Genomic DNA, 10,907 nt, shown 5'->3' on the forward strand with positions numbered 1-10,907 from the left:
TCATCATGACTCTTTGGCCACCAGGTCAAGTGAAAATGTGACCTGGAGGGAAAGCATATCAACCATCAACACTCTAGTGTGAATTAGTTTACAATGTTGTGCATTTACTCATTGCCAGCTGTGCTGTAGGGAGGAGGTTCCAGGGAGGGAGGCTTTTCATTTTCCCTGTTTCCCTGTGGTCCTCAACCTGGGCTGCAGAGGAGAACCACAGGGGAGCTTTAAAAAATCCCTCTGTCCATGAGAACAGACTGGTGGTTGCCAAGGGGGAGGGGCTTGGGGGAGGGGTGGGGTGGGAGTTTGGGGTTAGCAGATGTAAACTATTATATACAGGATGGATAAACAACAAGGTCCTACTGTATAGCACAGGGAACTATGTTCAGTATCCTATGGTAAACCATAATGGAAAAGAATATTTAAAAAATTCCACTTTGCTGTACAGCAGAAATGAACACAACATTGTAAATCAACTATACTTCAATTTTAAAAAAATCCCTATGTCCAGGCCACACTCATTCCAATTCAACGAGGTTCTCCAGGGCTGGGGTCTAGTTATACCCCAGGGGACTCCAATGTGCATCCTGTCAACTGAAAAAATGCACTACCTTAAAGTTGAGAATTATGTTTTATTCCGCGGCCTTTCTGAGGACTTGAGCCTCTCAGAGAGCTTTGAGGGACTGCTCCAAACACCCACCCCCCAAAATAAAACAAACCGGCCCCCCCAAAAAATCCCCAAAAAAACAAAAGCCAGGTAGTCACATCAAAGCCTTGGACATCAAAATATTACTGTTACTTAAAGAAAAACCAGACATCTCAAGTTAATGAATTTAGTGCAACATTTCTCTGTACGGGGAGATGGAAGAGTCTGCGCTGATTGAAATCATTCCTTTGATATGCACCTTAGCTATCTAGGGCCAGCATCCCGCTTTTCTCCATCCTGAATCCCCTTAGGGTGCACAGTCTGGCGGGGGGGGGGGGGGGGGGTGTTGGCGGCTGCAGTGTCTGAGGGCTTGATGGCGGCAACATCCTTTGTTTACTGATATGGCAGACGATATTTTTGATCCACAGCCAAATCTGAGAACCAGTGGAAATAATGGTTCAGGGTGGAGAGTTCTAGCCCTGGTGAGGGCTGCTGTCACTGGCAGCCCACCATGTAACAGGGTCTTGCAGACAAAATTCTATTGGATTTCCCCAACAGTTCTGCAAGGCAGACATTGTTCATCTCACCGTCCGCACCAGGGTGCAGACTCAGAGAGGCTACAGGTCACGCAGCAGGTTAACGGCCTGAGGATTCCTTGCCGGGTTGGCCTGACCCCATAGCCCTTCCACCAGACTGCCTCTGGGCTGTGCAACTTTGGATGAGTGCCTTGCCCTCTCTGGTCCTGCACTCCCTCATCTGTAAAACAGGGCTAGAGGATGCTGTGTCAGCAAGCATCATGCAGTTCTGCCTGCCCACGATGGCTGGGGCCTTAAACAGTGAGGGGGCCTCTTGATGTGCAAATGGCATGGGTCAGTTCTGAGTGACCTGGGCGTGTCATCTGTGTGAAAGGTGGTTTAGAGGGTGGGGCCCCCTTGCTGGTGGGGTGGGAGGTGCCCGGTGAAATGGTTTTCATAGACTTTAACAGTGATCTCAATCATCCTAAGGGCCCCACCTAAGCACCCAGTAATCCCCTGCTGAGCAAGTGAAGCAGACACTTGCCCACTCCAAGCAGTGTGCTGCAGCTCCATTCTCATCCCACCCTCAGCCCATTTTACAGATGAGGACATTGAGGCTCAGCTAAGAACGAACAGCCAGTGTCTGTCCCCCAGCAGTCTGTTGCCCCGCCTTCAAACTTATCCACGCTGCATTTGTGACCTGGGCAGCTTGAGGAGCAAACATTTGTGGTTTTTATGTTGTCAGAGAACAGGTTGTTTTTGCTTGGCAGTTGGTGAGGGGGCTTTATTTTTTATTTTGAAATAATTATAGATTCACCGTAAGCTGCAAAGTCGTTACAAAGAGGTCCTGTGTCCCCGTTGCCCAGCCTCCCCCAACGGTTGCATCTTAAGTAACCTTGGTGCTACATCAAAAGCAGGGAATTGAGGTCAGTCAAAGGTGAGTGTAGTTCTGGCATTTTATCATGAGTGTAGATTTGATGCCACCATCAGGGAGATAGGGAGATAAAAAGCTGTCTCAGCACCACCTTTACATTCACACCACTCCTAACCCCTGGCAGCCTGTCAGTCTTGACTTTTAATGCACATTTCAGCAGCTGAATCCATGTATCTATACTTGCATTTAGGAGGTAGGTCCTGAATTAGTCGCCCCATGGAGACCGTCCCCCATCCCCCTTCTTCCTTGCTAACAGACACCCCCCCCCCCCGCCCCGTTTGATCAGAATAGCAGTGTGCCCCACCTAACACCTGCTTTCCCAGCCTGCCCTGTAGCTGGGGGTGGCCCTGGGATGTAAGTGGAATCTGCTGGAAATTTCTAAGAAAGCTTTGGCTTTGCAGATGAGAGGCCAAGGCAGCAATGAGTCCTTGTCCCCGGCTGGAGAACAGACAAAAGTTTCAGCTGAAGGCACACAGCCACGCTGAGACCACAAAGCCACATGACAGAGACACCATGAGGGTCACAGAAAACAGCCTGGGTTATTGCTGGGCCGTGAATAGACATCACCACCTGCTTTGTAACTGGACAAAAGAAACCCGGTATGTGTAGGCCAGTGGTTCCCAATCAGGGGGTGATTTTGTCGCCCAAGGACACGCAGCAACTTTTGGACATTTCTGGTTGTCACGATGGGGGGTAGGGGAGGTTACTGATGTGTTGTTGAGTAGAGGATGGGGATGCCGCTCCTCATCCTAGAACATTCCGGAACACGTGCCCCCAAATATCAGAGTCCCAGACACGGCAAACACACAGTAAGTGCTTCCTCCCCTCCCCCGGCTTCCTCCCAAATATCCCAGTTCCACAAATACTCCAAACAATTTTTGATACAAAGTCTGCTTTAATGTAGAAAAAAACCCTCGTGTACATACATAAATACCATTTGGGGGTATAAATAAAGTAAGAAAATAAAGAGATGTACATATCAAACACAATAAATTACTCATAAATATCACAGTGGAAACCAAGTGCTGGGGAAAGGACCTGATCTCCATGCGGCTTTTACAAGTTACTGGAGAGATGGGGGGCTTTCATATCTTCCTTTTTCTGGCTTTGGGATGAAATGTTTGGGTTTACCTAAGGCGGGAGGCTGCTGAGCCCCGAATCACAGAATGACCCCACACCAGGGGCCACGGGCTGGAAAAAGGGAAGCAGCTGCCGGAAGACAGCGTTTTGCCCTTTTCAGGACAACATCCCAGCGTGTAAGGAGGGAGTCAGTCCCCAAAGTGAGGTGAGAGCAAGGAGTGGGGTGGTGGGGGGGGGCAGTGGGGTTCCATCTCTAGGGGGCCTCAAGTGAAATCCACACAACCAGAGATCCCATTCCCTGGAAACCCCAGCGGCTGTGACAGGGACGGGCTGCTGGGACCGGCACTTTAGGGGGTAGGGAAGGAGGTGGGTAGACTGCCTTATCTGCCCTGGGCAGGTTGCGAAGGGGTCCCGTGGAGATTACCCATCCCAGAACCAGCCATAGCAGGGAGTTCTCAAGATTTACACCCAGGCTGGAGGGGGCCTCTGCGCTCTCCCTGCTCCTGAAGCCTGGTGGGCAGTGCCTGCACCCAGTTACTTCTCTGCCGGAGGGGCCTGGGGAGGGCCAGTGGGCCTCCTTGGAGTTGAGATCTGGAACAATTTCCACATGCAGTAGAGTCAAATTTACCTGAGGTTTCACCAAGGTGATCACCTGTACATGAATTTAAAATGACTGCTTTTCCTCTGGCTGCCCCTGCTAGAAAGGATGGGAGAGAACTGCAGAGAATGTCAGCTTGGCATAAGATCTTTGCCAAAGGTAGTGAGCTCCCCACCAGTGGAGGTATTCAAGCAGAACCAGGGCAGCACAGCGACTTGTCCAGCAGGGTTGGGGGGCTGGGGTAGGTAGCAGCTGGACGGGTAGGATGGAAGGCTTACAATTTTATGATCATACAAGTCTATCCACTAGAAACTGGCACAGCCAATGCAAAACTTTGTCTATGTACAAGTTCTAAATGTTTCTTCCTAAAGCTAAATAGAACCTGGACTCAGGATCATACTTGTAGAAAACCCAGTCCGCAAGCACCACAGGCCTGGGGTCCTGGTCTCCAGGGGCGGGGGGTGGGGGGAGGACAGAGCCTCTAGTTACTTATAGAAGCTGGGACTCTTCACCACTCCCAGATTGGTGGCGAGCCCAAACGGGTCCATGCTATCTGTTTTCAGGGGCAAAGCAAACAAATCGGGCTTCAAGTGGTCCTGGATTTCATCGGGCTCTGTTGGGATGGTGGACAGCATGGGGAGGAAGTGAGACAGCGGCAGAAAGCCCCTGCTTTTGAACAGCTGCCTCTGCCTGGCGCTGCTCAGGGAGACCGGGAGATGGTGTTTCTTGGACCAGTACACGTTGTAGCCGTCCGGACGGATTTCCTCCTCAAAAGCACAATCCTCGGCCGAGTAATGGCTCTGCAGAGCAAAGAGGCAGCTTGTGAGCGTAAGTGGGTGCCCACCAGGGTGTGACACCGGCAGAGGTAGTAGAGAGACCAGAGCCAGGTGAGCACGCGTGCTACATACCGCCCCTTGGGTCCACACCATTAGCCGTGTGTGTGTATGTGTACAGAGTTAAAGGTTATATAAAGGTATAAACTATGAAGGTGTATAAAGCACATATTTATATATTTATGCTTATATGTATTTAGTATAATGTTGTATATATACTTATATAAAGTATATAGCATGTGTTATATTAATATACTCATTAACCATATTACTTTGTATTAGTATATAAATATAATTATATAACATTAAATGCGTGTTAAATATAACATTAAACATATATACTAAACATATACTTTATATATATATATAGGTACTTATATATATTTAGTATGTTATATACACATATATGAAGTAGAAAGCTTTTTGTTATATTAATATACTCATTAAACATATATCATTGTATTAATAGGTAAATATTTAATAAATTATATCATATTAAATAAATGTTAAATATAACATTAAACCTATATACTAAACATATATTATACATATATATGTACCTTATATACCTTTATACTTTGTAACCTTCAACTATACACACATACTTCATGTGTTTTATGTATATTCTCAATATCTATATATACCTTACATAGATCCTTTATATTTTTCACTAAATCATGTCACTTTTTAAACTTAGTCTTCTTCCGAGCAATATCCATAAAATCACAGCCACGATAGGCACACATTACATTGACTATATAATTATTGCCATGAAAAAGTCCCTTGTATTCCACTGGCACTTTGGGAGACATTGCTAAACTAGGTTATCCTTTTTGGATCAGTCTTTTAATTAAGAATCAGGAGTAATCCAATCCGGGCCCCAGATGAAAGAACCTATTCCCCATTTAGGCCCAAATGACTGTGGTTCTGAGCCTTTTTGTCTGGTGCCCTGGTAAGAGAAACCTCAACCCCTCTGGCTCCTTTATTCAGTAGCTGGGGCCCTCCAGGCAGCCTGCCAGGATCGGGGAGATAAAGGCAGCCCCCTCCCCCCAGGCCAGGAAGAAGCCGCCACCCCGTGGGTGGCCAGAAGGACGGAAAGCAGTCCCTGGTTCCAGAACACAGAGAACGAGCAAGTCGTGTCCCAAACTGGAGAGGGTCATTACGCCTTGGGGACACAGAGGACAGCCAAAGGCGGGGAGCCAGGAGGGCTGGGCCATAAACTACGCTGGGAGGCACCCAGTCTCATTTCTGCCCAAGCCTACAAAGGTCGCTGAACTGCAGGTGGGTGAGCGTCGTGCTTAGATAAGGCCCTGATAAGGCCTGCATCTAATGAAGCAACCCGTGCGGGAATGAGGCCACCAGACCGCCGGGGAAATGCAAATTGGTAAACAAGGGAATTAAAACCAAATGGAGCGGCTACTTCACTCTGCTGGTTCTTTGGGAGAAATTAGCATCTCATTTGCCATAGAGGAAATGAAATGATTTCGAGTTTCTAGAAGAATGTGGAATTTGTTTAAAAAAAAAAAAAATCCTCAAGTTTTGCTAAATCGTGACCACGGGATCTAGAGGCAAAACAGGATTTTAGGTGAGGAGACCCTCACCCCCCAGTTTGGACTAGAATGGTGGGTTAGACCCATCCGCCCCTGCCGGCGCTCCCTCCACTGGCGCCCTCACCCCACCCCCATAAGTAAACGTCACAAAAGTGGCAACTGCGGTTTTGGAGTGGCTTTGGGTATCAGCTTTCTTTGCCTGCATTCTTGTCCTTTCACGCAGGACTGCCATAAAGCCTGCAACAGGCAGGTTCATTTATCTATGGATAAACAATAAACGGGCACCAGAACCACAAAATTTGGGGACACAAAAAAGATTTGCGCTGCAGAAAGGCGGGCATCTGCATCCATCTTTTCCGGATGGTGGGGCATCCCTTGAGGAGCGGTCCCCTCCCTACCCCCTGGCCCCTGCCCCTCCATCCCAGCCCCCGGCCCAGCGGGGCTGCATTGAGGCCCCGCGCCAGGTCCGGACCTCACACAGCCTCCTCTGCGCGCCCGGGGGCGCGGGCTCCCTTTGAACTCTCCCCGCCTTTGTTCCGGCGACCAGAGACCCGGCATCTGCTCACTTCCTGGCCTGAGACCTCTATGGTTACCTGGGCCTTCCCAGCCTGCCCCCCGCCTCCCAAAAAAGCCTTTGCAGTTCAGGTGAGCCCGACAGGAGGACGAGCACGGCCACTGCAATATTACCCTAACGCGGCTGCAAAAATCAGTTTTTCATTGTGAAAAAACTCTTCAATACCAAATGCGGTTTTTCTTCTGACTTATTTGAAGGTTGACTTAAAAAAAACAAAAAAAACCCAAGTTGTGGATATACCCTTCTTTCTTTCCTCCCCACCCCCTTCTTTTAAAATACCGTAGGGAGAGGGGGGAGGGGGGCCGAGCACCACACAGGCAGAAGAGGAAAAGGCCCGAGGGGGGTTTTCCCCGTTTAACGTCAAAGAGCCGAGAAATGGGTTTCCTTCGTCCGACTGGACCCGCTTGTGGTTCAAGTGGAAATGCAAAGGCGGGTCTCAAGCATTCTCCAGCCATAAACTTCCATATTAGAAAGTCGGACATTAGCTTAGTCCGGCCCTTGCAGCCTTCCCCTCCGAGCTCCATGGGGACCCCGGCGGAGGAAGCAAGGAAACCCTGTCTCCGATCCAGGGCGGCCCCCTCGCCCGCAGGCCCGCGCCCCAGCGCGTCCTGCCGGGTGGAGACACCTACCAGCCCTTGCATTTTGCCGTCGGCGCCCATGCAGAGGTACAGGACGCTGCGCTCGCCCTTGATGGCCACGGTACTCAGAGCGACTGCCCTGATCTCCATCAAACCTGGGCGGGAAGACAGCACAAAACTGCAGCCGGAGCCCGCGGGGCCCACAACACGTGGAAATGGTTGGTGGGTGCGCGGGCCCGTGTCTCCCCATCCCCCAGTTCCTCTCGATGTCTGGGGGCCCGGGAAGGGAGTAGAATGCCGAGGTGCCAAGACCTGGGGTTCCCGGGAGTGGTGGTGGGGTCCGCAGGAGCCGAAGGGGGGAAGGGGAGGGTAACGCGTGGGTGCAGTAGGTCCATGCACCCATTCCCCCCTCCGCCAGCTCCTCCCGCTGTCGGGGGGTCCGGGAAGGGAGTGGAACGCCGAAGTGCCAAGACCTGGGGTTGCCGGGAGTGGGGAGCTCGCGGGAGCCGAAGGAGGTAAAGGGAAGAAGGGGAGATGTGACGGGTGGGGGACCCGGCGGGCACTCACTGTGCGCGCTCTGAACCGGCGCGCAGTCCACGGCGCCGTCTGAGTGGATGCGCAGGAAGCAGCTGGAGAGGCCCTGGGGGCCCGCGGTGTACAGGTGCCGCAGGCGGACGGACTCGCCCCAGCCGTAGTGCACGTGCGGCCCGGCATCCGAGAAGGCTAGGGGGCGCCCGGCTGCAGCCAGCCAGAGGCCGGCCAGGACCAGGGCGCGGGCCACGGCGCACCGGCTCGGAGCGCTCCGCATGGCACCTCCCTCGGGCTCGGGGCTCTGGGCGCAGATCGGGCGGTGAGGGTGCGGGAGGCTGGGCGGCAGCCGGGAGGGCCTGCGGAGCTGAGCGTGCGGAGGCGGGGTGGCCGCGTCCCTCGAGACAGGAGGCAGCCGTGTGCTCCGGGCACCTGGGCGTTCGGCTCCCCAGCTCCGACGGCGCGGCGGCTCGAGGCCGGCGACCTTATATAGCGCGTCTCACCCGCGACACCGAGCATTTCTTATCGGGATTGCATCAGCCCTCCGCCCCCCACACACACCCACTCACACCCCGCCCCCGACTCAGCCTCTCCCTGGGCCCCGCCCGGGTGACCCCGCCCAGGCCGCCCAGATCTGGGGGAGGAGGAGGCCCCGCTTCGCCGGAGACTTGGGGGGAGCTCCTCCCCGCGGCGCGGGGGCGAGGCCTGCGGCCAGGTGGCTCTCGGCTGGGCGACGTTGGTTTTGCAAAGAAATCAAGGAGACAACGGAGCCCAGCCCCCAGGCCACGGGCTCCCCGGGGAATGCGCCGGTCGCGGGGCGCTAGCAGGGGCTCGGACCAGGAATCCCGGGATCAAAGATCGGGGGGCGCGGGGAATGGCGCTGAGCTTTCCGTCCTTTAATCCCGGTCGGAAAAGCCTCGCCTCGGCTTTGGGGTCCTCTCCCCGAAAAGTCCACATCCACTGCCTCCCGTCACGGTCCCAACCCTCAAAGCTCCAGAGCTAAAGCCGTCCACTAGAATTTTCCCTGCAGCTCAGACCCTCTCACGTTCTCCGGCTTTCTGTTCTCGCGATCCCTGCCCGCACCGACAACCCCCTACCCCCACCCCGCTTTTACCCCAGTAAATTGTCCCCCAACTGGGGACCGGGCGCGACCTCCACTCTCGGAGGAACAATGGGGTCGCGCGGGCGAGCGCTAGATGGCGCTTCAGCCCCGGTTTCGGCCCGGCTTGGCTCTGCGCCCCGTCGCCGTCCCGCCTCTGCCCGGCCCGGCAGTCCCCGGAGATGGAGCCTGGAAGGGCCGTCGTGGTGAAGGCGCCTTTCGGGGGGCAGGGTGGGCTCGCAAGCTGCGGATTGGGAAACTGACTTTCCAGGGTGCACGGCGCAGGGAGGCTCCTTTGTTTCGGAGGGGCCCTTTGCCGTAGGTCCGGTCCTTGGGTCCCTGAGCGCTTCTGCAGTGCCAGGGTGCGCTGTTTGCGGGGGTGGGGACAGGCACCAGCTGGGGAAATTGGGGCCACTCAGTGCAGTGACTCCCGCGAACTGGATGGCTGTTCTGATGAGGCTCGGAAAAAGGACACCGCGTCCAGAGCATGCCCGGCGGGAAAAAGAGGGGTCCTCCTAGGGGGCTTTTGGCTCAACACTGATTCTTTCTCATTGTTCCTCCAACCCCTCCGCCCCCAACTCTGGGTGAGGGGCCCCAGGAGGCTGGTTTTGGGGAAAAGCCACACTGGCTGAGCTCAGGGGCGACGGGAGGGCAAACAGGGGAGACAAGGGAGAAAGCAATGCCAGGCCTAATGAATTTCAATGAGCAAAGGCCATGTTCATACCCCAGTCGGTGACTGGCGTTAATGACGGAGCGTGCAGAAAATGTCACCAGGAAAGTCTTTACAAAAAGACATCATCTCGAAAGCTTTATAGGCCGGGGACCCCCACGCTGAGTGTCTTGGTTCAGAAAGCCGCGGCTTCTGTTAAATCTAATTACTTCCCCCCTGTGGCTTTAAATCGACAGCGGCTCCTATTAAACTTAATTACCCTCCCCTGCAGCTTTCGTTTTAAAGATCCTGGATAAATGCAGGGCATTGAGGAGGATGACAGAGGCTGCACTGGGGGCCGTGCCCCAAATTGGGCTGGGGGAGGACGGGGCGGCCTCTGGTTCCACCCGCACCCCTCTGCTGCCCCTCCTAAGGCCATGGTGGGAAAAGAGAGGCCACCGTGATCCAGGAGCTCAGGAAGCTGGGAAAGTGGCAGCTTCCTACGCCCAGGCCCTGTTCTAAGCGTGTGATGGGTGCTCTCCCCCCACGGTATTCTGCCCTCCCCCACTGAACAGGGAGGGGGCCCCAGAAAAGTGTCACAGTGACCCAGGGCTGCACAGCCTGTAAGTGGTGAACGTGGAATTTGAACCCAGGCCGTCGGGCTTGTAAATCTAGGCCAAGCTGCATTTCAGGGAGACAGTGTGGCCTCCTAGCAGGGCCGCGGGTCCCAGGGTCAGACCCTCTGCAGCATAGATCACACCCCGCTGGTCCCTGGGCAGGTCATGAACCTGCTGGGCCTCTTGCCTCCTCCTGCCTGCTTTCAGCCTTGTCCTGGGTCGTACGGGAGAGTGGACAGATAGTGCCTGGGACATAGTTCATGGAGACGGACAGCCATCGCCTTAGGAGCTGCTGTGTACGTGACATTTCATGGTCAGAGCAATGGTCTGCGAGTTTCGGTGGTTAATCTGTGCTACACGTGAGGAAACTGAGGCTTACAGACTCAGCCAGACCGCCAGCCAGGGTTTGCACCCAGGCGGTGGGGCCCAGAGTCTGGGCTGGTTTGCTGGTACCCTGGGTCCATGTGGTGGCAGGAAGCCAAAAAGGGCCGAGGAGAGGCGGCGCTGGCCAGCAGGGGGCGCTGCCGCCAACGGTGGGGCTCTCCAGGTGAGAGCGGTGATGGCCCAAGAGGTGAGGACCAACCAGCTCCCGAGCTGCTCAGGGCAGACCCCGACCCCTGCAACCCCCAGTGTGCTGGGTGGGGCTGATTTCCAGCGTTCGGGCTGCATTTGATTTGGTCCAGGTGGCTGAGCCATCTGACTCACCCTGGTGAGG

The 10,907-nt window shown here is 54.2% G+C and overlaps 1 protein-coding gene across 1 annotated transcript; it reads right to left on the bottom strand.

The window, feature by feature from the left end:
- Window positions 1-2,984: 2,984 nt before the first annotated feature.
- Window positions 2,985-8,322, bottom strand: FGF19 (fibroblast growth factor 19). Its single transcript, XM_059929851.1, has 3 exons — window positions 7,867-8,322; window positions 7,351-7,454; window positions 2,985-4,564 (listed from the first exon to the last, which is right to left on the bottom strand). The coding sequence occupies exons 1-3, from the start codon at window positions 8,105-8,107 to the stop codon at window positions 4,250-4,252; spliced, it is 660 nt and encodes a 219-aa protein (XP_059785834.1). The 5' UTR covers window positions 8,108-8,322; the 3' UTR covers window positions 2,985-4,249.
- Between the last annotated feature and the right edge of the window lie 2,585 nt (window positions 8,323-10,907).

The sequence above is a fragment of the Balaenoptera ricei genome, chromosome 8 (assembly GCF_028023285.1).
Source record: "Balaenoptera ricei isolate mBalRic1 chromosome 8, mBalRic1.hap2, whole genome shotgun sequence".
In the NCBI taxonomy this organism is placed as follows: Eukaryota; Metazoa; Chordata; class Mammalia; order Artiodactyla; family Balaenopteridae; genus Balaenoptera; species Balaenoptera ricei.

What these genes read in the sequence shown, in the direction of transcription:
- FGF19 (XM_059929851.1), bottom strand. Translation starts at nt 8,107, where the DNA reads ATGCGGAGCGCTCCGAGCCGGTGCGCCGTGGCCCGCGCCCTGGTCCTG. An exon ending in GCCGGTTCAGAGCGCGCACA is followed by an intron (nt 7,455 to 7,866) that starts GTGAGTGCCCGC and finishes CTTCCCGCCCAG; the next exon opens with GTTTGATGGAGATCAGGGCA. An exon ending in ACGGCAAAATGCAAGGGCTG is followed by an intron (nt 4,565 to 7,350) that starts GTAGGTGTCTCC and finishes TTTGCTCTGCAG; the next exon opens with AGCCATTACTCGGCCGAGGA.